The 15,015-nt window shown below is 55.7% G+C and overlaps 2 protein-coding genes across 2 annotated transcripts; one reads left to right on the forward strand and one right to left on the reverse strand.

The window, feature by feature from the left end:
• Nucleotides 1-8,221: 8,221 nt before the first annotated feature.
• B0H18DRAFT_1087215 (uncharacterized protein) lies at nt 8,222-11,393 on the forward strand (the record flags this gene model as incomplete). The annotated part of the gene is made up of 10 exons (XM_048032147.1): nt 8,222-8,248; nt 8,491-8,823; nt 8,886-9,087; nt 9,146-9,374; nt 9,438-9,570; nt 9,617-9,792; nt 9,859-9,955; nt 10,021-10,663; nt 10,715-11,251; nt 11,284-11,393. 10 exons carry the CDS (start codon nt 8,222-8,224, stop codon nt 11,391-11,393), a joined length of 2,487 nt encoding a protein of 828 aa, XP_047888015.1.
• A 128-nt stretch (nt 11,394-11,521) lies between these two features.
• B0H18DRAFT_958598 (uncharacterized protein) lies at nt 11,522-12,517 on the reverse strand (the record flags this gene model as incomplete). The annotated part of the gene is made up of 2 exons (XM_048042708.1): nt 11,522-11,767; nt 11,810-12,517. The coding sequence occupies 2 exons, from the start codon at nt 12,515-12,517 to the stop codon at nt 11,522-11,524; spliced, it is 954 nt and encodes a 317-aa protein (XP_047888016.1).
• Nucleotides 12,518-15,015: the final 2,498 nt, after the last annotated feature.

Here is a 15,015-nt window from a genome sequence, read left to right on the forward strand (position 1 = left end):
TCTGCGAAGATGCCTCCGGCGTTGGCCACCGCGATGGTTGCGGGGCCAGCGCTGGGGTGGGCTGCGTCTGCGAAGACGCCGCCGGGTAGTCTTGCCGAGCCTCCTCGACGGGCTCGTTCGTCGTCGTCTCCTTTGGAGGCGGCGTGGCGGGGCGTGGCGAGTGCTGGCGGTCGTCCAGCCGTCGTCGGTAGTACGCGACATCGTCGTGGAGGTCGGCGATGTCGTCGACGAGTCGCCGGGCGTGTTCGTCCCTCCGCTTCACCCTGGCTTCTTCGTCCGCGAGCCTCCTCCGCATCGCCTGTTCCGACTGCGTGGCGAACTCGACCTGCTCGCGCAGGCTCGCGATAATCTGTTCGTTGACAGATGCCTGGTTACGCAACGCGTCAACCAGGTCCCTCCCCCCTGCAGCCAACCCTCCTGCGTGAGGGAGTGGGCCACTTCCGTCCGCATGTGGACGGCCAGGTTCTCAGCGACACGCTGGTAGGCGGCGTCGCCACCGCTGCGGGGCAGGTGGCGAACGAAGGCCTCGCAGATGCCGCAGAGGCTGGTGGGGTGTGTCGCCAGCGGCGTCACGGGGAAGTAGGGCACCCAGTTGGTGCCACTGGGCGCGAGCAGCATGCTGCCCGCGTTTGCAGTACCAAACTGGTACTGCGCGGTTGCGGTCGGAGCGCCGTGCTCGACCTGCATCATCATAGCCGCCTCATTGCTGAGGACGACCGGTGCGTCAAGGTGCGGGGGAACCCGCAGCTCGGACAGCGTCGGCGACGTCGGCGGCAATGCCGACGTCGGCGGCGGCGTCTGTGCGGGCGCACCACCAGTAGGTGGTGCGGCCGAGGTGTTGTGGGGCGCAGTAGAGTCGTTGGTGTTCATAGTGAGGTGGGGTGCGGTGAGTTGGCGGTGTAGGTAGTAGTGGTAGTTGAGACGTGACGGCGGCAAATGTTGTGGCTTTGTTGGCGCCAGCCGCGGTCACCTGACTCCTCGCAGCGCGTTCCTACCAAATTCGGTAGGAAGCCCCGTCTCCAGCGTCTCCAGCCACTGCTCGTCCCAGACACGACCACCTGAGCGGTGGTCGTGTCGTCCTATCTGCTCAGCGTACATTACCACTTCGCAGTGGTAGTGTACTTACTTGCGAGCCTTCTTGGGAAGGGCTCGCCACGTCTTGGCACCGTGAAGGGTCAGGTACTCATCGAGTGCCGCCAAGTCCTTGCAATGAGCGTACGGCTCCCAGGACGTATCACCGAGCGTCCACCGTACGTGGAATTCGATGCGGTTGCCATCCCATTGGTGACCGATGATCTCGTCGACCAGCCACTCGTGCTGGTCGTCGTCGCCAAAGTCGTAGAACGATCTGGCTTCCCGGTTAGGGAACAGATTATCGTCGTTGGGTTCATGTCTTCTCAGCAAGGAGACATGGAACGTCGGGTGGATGCGTCGGTCCTTGAGTTCCTGCGGCAATTCCAACGTGTAGTTGGATGTGCTAGGGTTACACGCCATCACCGTGTAAGGCCCGATGAACTTAGGCATCAGCTTCCTAGCACGACCCTTGGGTAGTGCTAGGTTCTGGGTGCTCAGGTAGACCCGGGATCCCGTGTGGAACTCCGGTTCCTGCTGTCGATGCTTGTTCGCCTGGAACGTTTGGTGGACACGACTCTCAATCAGGGCGTCGTGTGCCATTTCCAGGTAATGACGCGCTCGTTGGGCGAACTCACGGACTCCCGAGTACTTGGAGTCCGTGGAGAATCCGGCCATCGTACGGGGCATGTACCCGTAATTCAACTCGAACGGTGCGAATCCAGTGGAGGCACTGGACGCTGAGTTTATGGCAAACTCCGTTAGGGGTATGCTGTCTACCCAATCGAGTTGGTCCGGGGAGACCATCGACCGCATGATCTGGGATACAGAGCGTATCGTCCGCTCCGTCATGCCATCCGTCTGCGGATGGAATGATGTCGACATGAGCAGTTTGGCTCCTAGGAGCCTGTGAACTTCACGCCAAAATTTCGACGTGAACTTCGAGTCTCTATCAGAGACGATGGACTCAGGGAGTCCATGCAGGCGCACAATCTCACGAACATATAGTTCAGCGAGTTCTGCGGCTGTGGTCGTCGTCTTGATAGGTATCAGGTGTACCATGGACGTAAGGCGGCATACGACTACCCAGAGGTAGTCGTATCCGTTGACTTGCGGGAATGGCCCGACGAAATCCATAGACATGGATATCCAAGGCCTCATAGGTATCGGTAATGAGTGCAACCACCCTGCTTGTAGGTGGTTGCGTGGCTTAGCCGTCTGACAAGTTCCACACGTCGCGCAGAACATGTCTACGTCCTTGCCCAGTCTCGGCCACCAGTACCAGCGTCGGACGTATTCCGACGTTTTCTGCGGCCCGAAATGCCCCAGCGTGGTGTGTGCGTGGTCGATCACCACCTCGGTGAGCGACCTACGGCGCAACTGCACCCTTGGCACACATAGAACCTCCACCCCTTGGCGGTTCTTTGTGTAGATGAGGCCATCGCGTGCTGCGAAGGTCTTGAATTGCTGAGGGTTTTCCAGCACTTTCCGGAACGTATGATCGTTCCGGTACCCCGACTTCACCGTCTTGATGAAGTCGGCGTCCCGTTCGACCTTTGATCGAAGTGGTGGTCCCGATGTCAAAGCCTCAGCCACCGTCGGGTCGCTGGGGTCGGTGACTTCGTCAACGGCAGTCTTACTCTGGGCAGCCGCCATAGCGGCTGCCTCGGCCTCGCGTTCATGACGTTTCTCGTCCAACGCATGAGCGACCATCTGCCCCATTCTCAGCTCGAGAATGCGGTTAGATGGCAAGTCTTCACGCCCTGGATCGAGTCGTTCGTCCGCATTCACCAGGTGGTGAATGGGGGTGATATCGTCCGGCGTGTCGTTCTCATAGTACCTCGACAGGCAGTCGGCGACCTTGTTGTCGCTGCCTTTGATGTACGATATCGTACAATCAAAGCGGGAGATGTACTCGTACCATCGAACCTGCCGGTTCGATGGGTTGGCGACGCCGTTGAAGAACGTCAGGGCCTTATGGTCCGTGACGATGTTGATCTTCCGGCCGAGCAGCTTGTCCTCCCATTTGAGGAGGGCTTCCATAATTCCGAGTGCCTCCTGCTCGTACGTATGGTACGCGCGTTGCGCACTCGAGAATTTCTTGGACAGAAACCCTGCGGGTCGACACGTCTGCCACTCGGGCCCTTGACCGTAGACGGCTCCGACTCCAAAGACGGAGGCGTCTGTGATGACCCAAATGGGCTCATCGACCTTCGGGTCGATGGGCTTGAGTATGGGTGCGCGACTGGCGAGCGCTTTGATAGCTTCAAAGCACTTGTCATGCAACGCACGCCATACGAACGTACGTTCGTTGCGACACATCTCTGATAATGGAGATGTGTAGCCACTTATCTCGGGCAGGAAGTGCGCGAGGTAATTGACCAGTCCAAGGAAGCGTTGAACTTCCTTGTACGAACGTGGCGTACGCCACGTACGGATCCGTTCCATTTTGTCGCGGTCGGCATGCAGTCCTCGGTCATCTATTAGATGACCCAGGCAATCCATGCGTCTTGAATACAAGTCGCATTTCGTTTGACTGAGGAAGAGCTTCGCCTTCCTCAGTTTCTCGAACACTATCCCTAGATGTTTTTCGTGTTCTTCGATGGTATCGGAGAACACAAATATGTCATCTAGGTATACATGTACGAACCGACCAATGCAATCTCTAAAGATTGCAGTCATCAGCGACTGGAAAGTCGCTGGTGCGTTGGCGTCGCCTTGTTGCATCACCAGGCTGAGGAACGTGCCGTATGGTGTAGAGAATGCCGTCTTCCAGACATCCTCCGCCACGATACGAATCTGTTCGTACGCGTCGGACAGGTCAATCTTTGACCTGAACTTCGCTCGAGCCACATCCATACGGATCTGGTCTTGGTCAGGGAAAGGCGTTACGTCTTTCCGCGTGTTGTCGTTGCGCTTCCGCGCATCGATAACTGTACGCAGCTTGCCCGACTTCTTCGCTATGCAAAGAAGTGGGGCCGCTTGACCATTCGGAATCTGGGAAGTCTGGATGGGTTGCCACCATCCCGCCGCCGTGTACCGTTCGACCTTGTCGAGCAATTGTGGCTTCATGGCCTCCGGGCACCTTGGCAAGTGGTACCGGAGAGACAGGTCAGGGTCGATGAGCGGTATGCGGTGGTTCACGTCTCGAAACGGCGGTAGTTCGAGAGGTGGTGGGCACATGATGTCCTCGCACACCTCCATCCATCGTTCCCTGTTCGCGACGACCTGCGGGTCGTCGTCGAGTGTCTGCCGAACTTCCTCATCCTTGAGGAAGTTCAGTATGGCCCTGTCTACCTCGTCGTTTGTACCCAGTGGGTCCAATCGACCGAGTGAGTCCCGACGCGGCTGTTGCGCTGAATGTACCATAGGTACATTGGTTTCCGCGATGTCCGGCATTGCGGTGATATGTCGATTACCTGTTCGTACAGGTACCTTCCGCCGGCTCATCACCTCTGGTTTCAGACGTGGTGGGTCGGGTATCTCACGAACTCCCGGTCCGTATTCAGTAATGTCGGGTACCACCTCCATGCTAGGACGTGGTACTTTCGCCTTTTTTACTGTTTTGTCTGGTACCACCTCCAAGTTCGGACGTGGTATCGAGTTTTTTGTTGCTATTTCCACCAAGGAATCGACGGCGACGTCGATCCCCTCCCCCCTTGAGACCATAGTCCCCTCTTCAGCGAAGCGAGACTGGGGGGTTGCACCGCGGTGGATCTCGCCGTGCAACCCTATTGTCTCGAGGAGGACGCGAGACGGAGTTGTGCCGTCAGTCGCGCACTCCGTGTATCCCGTCGATGCTCAAGGACCTCCGCCTCCTGGGCCACCGTATAGGCCGGCACCGCCACCCCGTCAACCCAAATCTGGTGGGTGCGGAAGTCTAGGACCACGTTGTGCTTGATGCAGAACGTGGTTCCCAGAACGACATCGTACCTGTCGATGTCAACTACATCCATGTAGTTGACACCGTTCACCGGACCGACCTGGATACGGGGGCGTGCACCATAGTTGATGGTGGTGCGACTACCCTTCGTACCTAGTTGTAGATTGAGGGGCTCCCTCAGGTCTACCCTGTCGGCCTTGGATAGGAACGCTAGTTCTGGAGACATGGCGTCGGTCGTACACCCTGTGTCAAACAGCGTGTACGCCTTCACGCCATTGACATCGATCTCAGCGCAGAGTGTCCGAGTTGCCTCGGGACTGCGTTCTGGCTGATCCGCCGGCTCGGAGGTCCTACGGATCTTCGAGTCGTACAGCCAGGCCGCCTTCATAGTGCGGGCTGGCGGTAGTGTTTGTATCGCGCTCATTCGCGTAATGTCCGTCATGGCGGCATTATACGATGGGTGTGCCAGGTTTTCCTGGCTCACCCGAGTCGACGATCTGCGTTCGACACGCATCGCACGGAATGTCATGAGTCCGAGCTGTGCTACAGCTCCGTCTTCATCGTCATACTCGTCCACAGGAGACTCGTCTCCTGGGTCGTCGTAGGCGTACTGCGATCCACCATACTCAGATTGAGGGTGGTCGATCGTATTCCCGTTGTCGTAGTCTTGCACGTCCACCATCTGGTCGACGTGCTCGGTGGGCTCGGGCTGGACATGGACGAATCCATCGTCCTGGTCCTCCCCACTGTCCCCCGCAATCCGTGCGGCATACATGCGGCCCGTCTTGCTGGGCGGCAGTCTACCACCGTTCTTACACTTCTCCTTCTCTCGAGAAGTGTGTCCGGGCTCGCCGCAACTCCAGCACAACATGGTGCCACCACTCGCACCAGTGGTCGTCTTCCCTGCTGGTGCTGGTGTGGACTTCGGCGGGCCCTTGTCGCTGACCACCACCGCCTTAGGCAGCGGTGGTGTTGGCTTCGACGCCACCACGGCCCCCGCACTCGGTCGGGTCATGAATCGAGCGAATGGGCCAGTCGTCCTAGCACGACCGGCCAAACCTGCTGGAGCAGCAGGTTTCGATGTACCACCACCATCTCTGGTGGTGGTGGTTGACGGGGTCGCCTTAGAGGCCGCCGCCGACAACATCGCGAATTCGTAGTCGCTCGCTGCCTTCACCATCCTGCCGAACGAGGATCGTTCGGGAGAGATGTAGGAGACCTTCCGTAAGGTCTCCTCCATGTCCGAAGGTAGTGCCGCTAAAAAGCGCCGCTTCCATTCATAGTCCCCAGGACGCTCCGTCATGCGGTCGGCGTACTGGGACATCCTATCGAGCAACTCGGTGACCCCACCATTCTTGTGGTAGGTCACCTTGTTCCACGATTCTGCAGCCTTGATTTCACCATCTTGGTGAATGAATCGCCGGTGCAGTGCGGCGATCGCTTCCGCGAATCGCCAATGTCGCCTCGTCCGTCGAGGGGACTGTACGTGACGGAAGTACCAATCCTTGGCACTGTCCGTCAGCGCATTCCCAGTGAGCCGTAGCCGGTCCATGTCTAGACGTGGACCCGTTATTCGGAGCACTGAGAAATACGTTAGCAGTTCGAAGAGCCACTCTTCGAACCGGTACAGGTCATCGGTGCCGGCCCAGGTGGACGGCTTGTCCATCTTGGCCGACCTCAAATAACCAGGTGCTTCGCCATCTGGTTCATCGCTCACCAATTCGTCGATCATGCCGAGGCATCGATCGAGAGAACGACTGGTATTGTGCGATGGGCCATCCATGTCCCTCTCGGAGATGGATGGGCCGTGGTCATGAATACTGCTACCTTGCATGTACGAGTACATGCCTTGGTAGTCGTATTCATGGCTTGTTTGCCCCGAGGACGGGCTCGAGCCACCTACGCCTGGTGGGAACGACACTCGTACGCCCTCCCGGGAGTACGTGGGTCGTTTCACGGACGTCGGGACTTCCTCGCGGAAGTACCGTCCGAAAGATTCGCGAACAGGGGCCTTTTGAGAGGCACTAGCCTGCGAGCGCAAACCCTCCGCGTGAACATGCGTGCCATGCTTCCGTTCCGCAGGCGATGGGGTGGCTGGGCCTGTGCCCTCAGCTTCCTCGTCGCTGCTCGACACCGACGGTCGTCGAAATGGCGGAGGTGGTGCTCTCGTCGGCGGGGACGATGGGTGGTGAGGGCGGTAGTGATAGTGGATACTATCATATTCCGGCCCCGACGTTCGGTACGGCGACCTTACCTTTCGACTACTACCTGAGGTCGTAGTCGTCGTCGCCGACGGTATGCGTGCGCTTGCCGCTCGACGACGTAGGTATGCCTCCTCCGATTCACCCTTCTGTCGAGGGGACTTAAGCGCCTCTGTCGCTGCCTTGAGGACCGGGTCTTCTTGGTCCTCTGGTCGGGGTACCTCCTCTGGAGGTACCTCTTCACCAGCCCATGGAGTCTGTATAGACTCAGCGTCGCTCACGACATCGGTGTCGTCAGCGGCCGCCTCTTGGGCGCGGATGTTCGCTATCTGCTTATCAGCCTCACCTAAGGCTGCGTTCAACTTAGTTTCTAAGTTGCTGGTTTTTTGGTGCAGCTCCTCGCGGAGCTCGCCCAGGGTTCTCCTGAACCCATCGAGAAAGTCCAGTGTCTGTCCTGCCTTGCGGGATCCCTTACGGGATCCTGCGCGGGAGCCAGTCGCACTGGACGTTCGTGACCGTGGTTTGCGCGGTTCCGCCGTCGCACCCACAGAGTGCTCCTTCACAGGCGCACTCTTCCCTTCTTCGGGCCTTAGGTCCTCACGCTCCTTCTTAATAGAAGGGACGAAGAGGCACCATGTGGTTGCGATGATGTCTCGACCTTACTGGTCGAGGCTTCATCACTGGGGTTGCCTTTCGGGGCATTCAGTGACGACGGGCTCGTCGTCATTGTTGATGCTTTCCGTTGAAAGCGGCCGCGGCTATCTCGTTGCGGTAGCGGCCTGCCTGTTCTGTCGTACTCCGTGATGGAGTGAGGTTATTGGTTGATTGATCGCGCTCGACGTGTTCAACGTCGTATTCGACCGCACGCACTTCTGTGTAGAAGTTCGAGCTTTCGAAGGAGCGTAAAAAAGTGTGGCGCCCCCTTACTCACGCCGTGATACGCTGCACCCAGTCTCTATTCCAGAGTGGTGCGGTATCGGTGACGAGTGTAAGAGAGCTGGCTCCCACACTCGCTGGCGCCGCCCTTAAGGGACGGCGCCTACGCACGCGATCGTAGATACATGATATGTCCGGATATGGTAAATACGTGAATGTAACGTATCCACGTTACACTTCTATACACAAAGTTTAGTACTGACGTCTTCTGTAGGTCGACCATGTGACGAGAACGGACATTATCTTCCACCTGGGACACAACCACCACCACCGCGACCAGTCACCAACTTTGCGCCTTTCCCCGACCGCCCATCTTTCGAATTCGCAGAACTTACTATCGAGAAGATGTCAACATCTCGTGAAGACGTCGATCATCTTCTGCGTATTATACGTGCGAAGAATATTCTTGACGGCATTGAAGAGCCTGATTCCGGACTTTTTCCTGGGCTGTCCACCGAGCTGCTATCCACCCTCGATGACATTCCCTTCGGCGATATCCCATGGTCGTCGTTCAAGATTCGCTGGTCTGGTCCTCTTACCGCGACATCGCCTGCATGGAAGAAACAAAGCTACGTTGTACACACGCGCGACCCGCTTGCAACCCTCGAAAACACTCTTGGCAACACTGAATATAAGAATAAGATTGACGTGTGTGCGTACAAGGAGTTCACGCCCGGTGGGAAGCAAAGGTGGTCTAATTTCATGTCGGGGCTGTGGGCTTGGAAAGAGTCGGTACGTCTTACTCTATCCTCTACAATGTGTGCGTTCGAATCATGGCTTACCGCATGCAACAGAGCAAGATCGCGCAGGATCCAATAGCCCGTGGTGCGATGCTTGCCACAGCTGTCGTCGGCGCTGATAAGACGACCGTATCGGTTGCAAGCGGTGATCAGGAGTTCCACCCCGTGTACGTCTCGCTGGGGAACCTACACAATGACGCACGGCGTGGGCATGGAGAGTCAGTGATCCCATTGGCATTTCTAGCCATTCCCAAAGGTGTGTCGAGTCCGAACTCTGCCCACGTCACCGCGAGCTAATGGCAGGTGCTTCCTAGGTTCAAATGAAGATGAGAATGACGCCGAATTCCGTATTTTCAAAAAGCAGATCTACCACCGATCCCTCGCGCATATCTTCGAGCCTCTCAGGCCGTGGATGACGACCCCGCGCGTGACGCTCTGCCCAGACGGTCACTTTCGCCGGGTGATCTACTCGCTCGGACCGTTCATCGCTGACTACCCAGAGCAAGTCTATCTCTCTGGGGTTGTCCAAGGGTGGTGTCCCAAGTGAGTCTACGAGTCAGCGAGTGATCTGTGCGTGTATCCTTTGCTGAACTCTGTACCTCACAGATGTTTTGCTCCCCCCGACGAGCTTGGAGAAGGAGATCTGCGGTTCCGAGAGGTGACACAGCTCATAAAGGACACATACTCACATGATCCCGACATTCTGTGGGATGCATTTGGCATTGCACCGGGGGTTAAGGTACGTCTAATACGTTGAACTGGAAATCTATGCTGATACAATGTAGCCTTTCACGGATTATTTTCCGCGTGCAGATATTCACGAGGCGCTTTCGCCGGATCTCTTACATCAGTTAATCAAAGGTACCTTCAAGGATCATCTTGTCGAGTGGGTCGTCGACTACATCAAGATGAACAACTCAGCTCGTGATGCCAACGCAATCATTGATGATCTTGACCGTCGGTGAGTATTCCCTCTGTCGTAATCTATTGCCATTCACTCAATTGCTCCTCTCTGGCATAATGGTAGGCTTCGATCAGTACCAGCATTCCCCGGTCTGCGGCGCTTCAAGCAAGGCCGGAACTTCAAACAATGGACGGGAGATGACTCAAAAGCTCTCATGAAGGCGAGTCCCGTCTGTCCCTTGCTTGATGCGGCTGTGTTAACCACGACTCGGAACGCACATCTCAGATCTTTATCCCAGCAATAGCCGACGTCGGAGTCCCTGACCGTGTCGTTGAATGTGTCCGGTCCTTCATGGATTTTTGTTACATCGCTCGGCGGTCTGCTCATGACGAGGACTCCTTGCACCTCATGGAGACTCATCTACGTCGCTTCCACGAGCTTCGTGAGGTCTTCCGCGAGGAAGCTATTCGTGCAAACTTCGCTTTGCCACGACAACATGCCCTCATGCACTACGTGCGAGGGATCAAGCTCTTTGGCTCTCCAAATGGTCTCTGCTCATCGATTACAGAATCCAAGCACATTCGCGCAGTCAAGAAGCCATGGCGCGCGACAAACAAGAACAACCCACTGCAGCAGATTCTCAAGATCAACTGCTGGTTGAGCAAACTTGCCGCTGCACGCTCTGTTTGGGGAGCTCATGGATTGCTTCAGTACGACGTCCTCACGGCTGCGCGACACCATGTCCATCCGGAGTACTTTGACTCGGATGACGATGAAGACAACAATATCGGCCCTCACCTGGCTGACGAAGACGAACCCAATGGAGCAGACGATGAGGGAGGTGATGCGGACAATCGCCACTTCAACGACATCGCTGACGTTGCAGGCGAACCCGAGCCGCTCTCTATAGAGTTGGCAAAGAAGCCAGGTACTATGCTTCTTGCGTCTCACAGAGATTATGCTAATCAATCATCGTCAGCGTATTCGCGACCAATCACACGCCTTGACCTTGACCCGAGGCTCAAAACTCTCTTGCCTGGCCTCATCCGCCGCTTCCTTTATGACCAGCTTGACCCTCCAGCAGACTCCGACTCCGACTCTGACATCGAGCCTGAGGACGTGGACATCGAGGACTGCCCTCGCTTCCACGGGCATGTCGCTGTGTATTACAGCGCACGCGCTCTCTTTTATGCTCCGAGCGAGCTGTCTGGGCCAGGCGGAATGCATTCAGAGGTCATCCGCAGCCATCCGCTGTGGTACGGAAAATACGAGCGGCGTGACACTGTGCTCGTCCAGGATGGACCCGATAACGGTCTAATGGGAGGTATGATTGTGGCGCGAGTACTCGCATTCCTGTCATTCTCGCACAACGAGATCAAGTACCCATGCGCACTCGTTCACTGGCTCCTCCCAGTCGGTGACGCTCCCGACTCCACCACGGGTATGTGGATCTTGGAGCCCGAGGTGTTTGATGGCGAGAGGACTGTAGGCTTAATACACACAGACTGCATTGTCCGTGCTTGCCATACTCCCCCGTTTATGGTAGAGGTCGTCTCCCAGCAGATTTTGATTTCTCGTACTCACATCTCGCTTTCAAACGGTTTTACTTGAACAAATGGGCTGACTATCATGTACACGAATGTTATCCTTTGGTTTGAACAGTAGTGGCACGCGTGGAATATACAACAGTTTAGCTCGTCAATGATACTGACACACTGATGGCACTGAGCTCACTGACACTTCTGAGGTAAATTTCTTCGAGTTTGTCAGTGCGTGTCAGTGCACATCAGTGCGTCGGGGAATCGCCGAAGTACTGATGCAGAGGGGTGTTCTCGTCGTTCTCGTTAGTGTCGTTGCCTGTGTCCGAGAGACCCAAATGAGTCGACTCGGGGGACTGAGGGATTGCACCGAACGGTCGCCGAGGATGTGGAGTCGGGGGACGTTCACCCGTGTTCTCGTGGCATTCATTGACCGGAGGGCGCCCTCCGTAGAGCTCAGTCTCGTCGATAAAGGGTATGCCGTCAGCACGTAGCTGGGCCGCAGCCAGGCAAGCGTCCTGTCAATTACGATAGACGCGGATGAGGGCCCCGTCCATGTGCATTGCAAGGGCCGAGACTTTGGCATTACTGGCGTAGGCGCCGTCGATGCGGCTGTTGCTGACGACATACCAGGTGTGCGCATTCTCGAGCTCGATACGCTTTGCTTTGAACAGCGGGGGAAGCATCTCGATGGGACGTCTCGCAATCTGCGAGTAACATCCCGCGTAGAGGTTGTTTACACTGAGAAGCCACATGAGGGGGATCGGCTGGGTGAAGATTCCCCCTTTCATGAGGTTGGTGAGGGAGCGGATGTCGGGAGGAAGAGTAGGTGCCTCGGGTTCGTTCGCAGCGCAGGTCGACTCGGTGTGGCCTGGCTGGCGGTGATTGCAACGGGGGCAGCGATAGCGAGGGCAGTCGATGGTGCGGTGATATGGGGTGTCAGTACCCTGGCAGACAGTGCAGGGCGTGTAGTTGGTGACCATGCGGGCGAAGTCACGAGCATCAATGTTGGAAAAGGTGGGAGCGACAACGAAGTCGCGAGTGTACTGGACATCGGAGAAGGGAACCATGTTGCGAGCGATCATCTTCATCGCCGGGAAGGCCTCAAGGTCCTTGAATCGGCGCATCAATCGCCTCGCCGCCGCATCCCGTTGTTGGGCGTACATGTAGATGGTGTCCTTGATGAGATCCTGCTGGATCCAGACCTCGGCGGCGCTGGCGTAGAGGTCTGCGAGAGTGTCCATCGCAGAGAGTGTGTCGTCGGGGTTGTCAGAGAGAGGACCGTGTTGTTGGAGGGCCTCGCGGAAGGCCTGGGGGCGGAGAGGACCTGCGACACGAGGGGCCAGTTGAGGTGGCCGGTCGGGAGCGGTTTGAGGCAGAGGATGTGGTCGACGAAGGAAGAGGCGGGCGAATCGATGGAGGGACCAAACACGTTAGCCTCGGTGGAGGCCGAGAGGTAGGTCGGCATCGACCTTCGTGTCCTTTGGTCCTGACGCGACATTGGCAACGGGTGCAGAAGTGATAGTGGGGGTCGAGTGGGAGACATTGACGGCGGTTGAGTCCAGAGGTGTAGAGTTCAAGTTGTGAGACGATGAGGGCGCACATTATTTAGTGTGTCTAACCCGTTCGGAACGGTAGACCCGGAGTGAGATTTGCCCATTTGGAATGTTGACCCGGAGGCCGGCCGGAGCAGCCCCAGGGTCCAGCCGGAACGTTTGCAACGGTGCCATTGCAACGCTCCGGCCGGAGGGCATGGCTGGCTGGTCATCCACCGTCTCCAGCGTTGCGGCCGGCCTCCCCTGGAACCTTCCCGAGACGTTGCAACGGTCCGGCCGGAGGGTATGTGGGCCGGTCATCCTCTTTCCAACAGTCCGGCCGGAGCAGGCAGATTTCTGAGCTAAACGGAGTGGCCAGGCAGTTTACATTGCAAATGCTCCGGCCGGTCAGTAGATTACAATAAACATGGTACCATTAGCAACGGCCCGGCCGGAGTTCCTGCCAGAGCAATGTACACATTGCAACGGTCCGGCCGGAGCACATGGAATCAATTCCCAGCAATGCAAATGGTCCGGCCGGTCAGTCAATACACCACTGCAAATGGTCCGGCCGGCCAGTAGAAATGTGAGTGTCAATGGTCCGGCCGGCCGGATTTTTTCACCTTTCGCCGGCCGAAAATACAATGTCTCAGGCCGGGGGTACAGCCAAAACTCGGCCAAAGCAGCCAGCCATTTTGCCGGCTGAGCTTTTGCTTTGCCGACCGGGCATGGATTGTCCCGGGCCGAGATTGTTCAGATTGTCTCGGGCCGAAGATTTTCAGATTATCATGATCTCGGGCCGAAAGATTTTTGGCCGAAGCTTGGTGGTGAAAGTGGCCAGACATTTCACCTGCCAAGGGTTTGCTTCACCAATGGGCAAAGCATTGTCTCGGGCCAAAGAGTTGGGCATTTTCTCGGGCCGAAGATTTGGCCGAAGCTTGGTGAAAACAGCCGGGCTGTCGGATTGCCATATAAGGAAATTTGGTATTGACTGGTAGTACTTCATTGATAGACTATAGTATCAATTCCCTAGTGACCAAAGATGTCTAGTTAGGCCAGGATGTGCAAAACAAGATTTACTCACAGGCTTCTTTGCACAACAAGCTAATCAATTTCTGAAGCCAGTTTTCTTTTCCCACACTGTTTGACTATCTAGGATGTGTTGTTTCAATGCATAGAGTATATCCCCAACAGGAATAGTCTTATTCTTTGAAGCTGAATACAGGACAACAGATAAGGGGCATACAGGTATGGTACCGTGCTGAACAATGTTGACTCCTGCAGACAATCTACATTCAAAACAATGTTTCACCATCTAGAATAGTTCATTTCCTCACAAGGAATCTGTTCTCCAAAGGAATAGTCTTATTCACACAAGCTGAATGTGGTACAGAGTTAAGGGGATCATGCACTCCGGCCGGACCATCTCCTATGAGGATGAGGATTGGCCGGCCGGACTGTTACCAATGTAAATGTTTCTGTGGCAAGTGCAATGTGCATGCTGGTACAACATTTCAGTGTGACACCCAGACAGACAATAATCCAAAGTATGTCTCTCACAATATAATGCATATTCACCTTATCTTCATCCCCGAGTTCAGCTTCAAAGAATAAGACTATTCCTTTGGGAGACTTGCTTGTTGCATTGAAATGTGCTACTCTAGATTGTGGAACATTGTGGGGAAAGCATATTGGCTTCAGGAAGTGAACACAGTATGACATGTATACCCATACACCCTTGCCTTAACTCTGTACTACATTCAGCTTATGTGAATAAGACTGTTCCTTTGGAGGATTCACTCCCTATGGGTAAATGAACCATCAGAGGTTGTGAAACAGTGTTTTGAATGTAGATTGTCTGCAGGAGTCAACATTGTTCAGCACGGTACCATACCTGTATGCCCCTTATCTGTTGTCCTGTATTCAGCTTCAAAGAATAAGACTATTCCTGTTGGGGATATACTCTATGCATTGAAACAACACATCCTAGATAGTCAAACAGTGTGGGAAAAGAAAACTGGCTTCAGAAATTGATTAGCTTGTTGTGCAAAGAAGCCTGTGAGTAAATCTTGTTTTGCACATCCTGGCCTAACTAGACATCTTTGGTCACTAGGGAATTGATACTATAGTCTATCAATGAAGTACTACCAGTCAATACCAAATTTCCTTATATGGCAATCCGACAGCCCGGCTGTTTTCACCGAGCT

The sequence above is a fragment of the Fomitopsis serialis genome, assembly GCF_022376445.1.
Source record: "Fomitopsis serialis strain Sig1Antser10 chromosome Unknown B0H18scaffold_109, whole genome shotgun sequence".
Lineage (NCBI taxonomy): Eukaryota > Fungi > Basidiomycota > Agaricomycetes > Polyporales > Fomitopsidaceae > Fomitopsis > Fomitopsis serialis.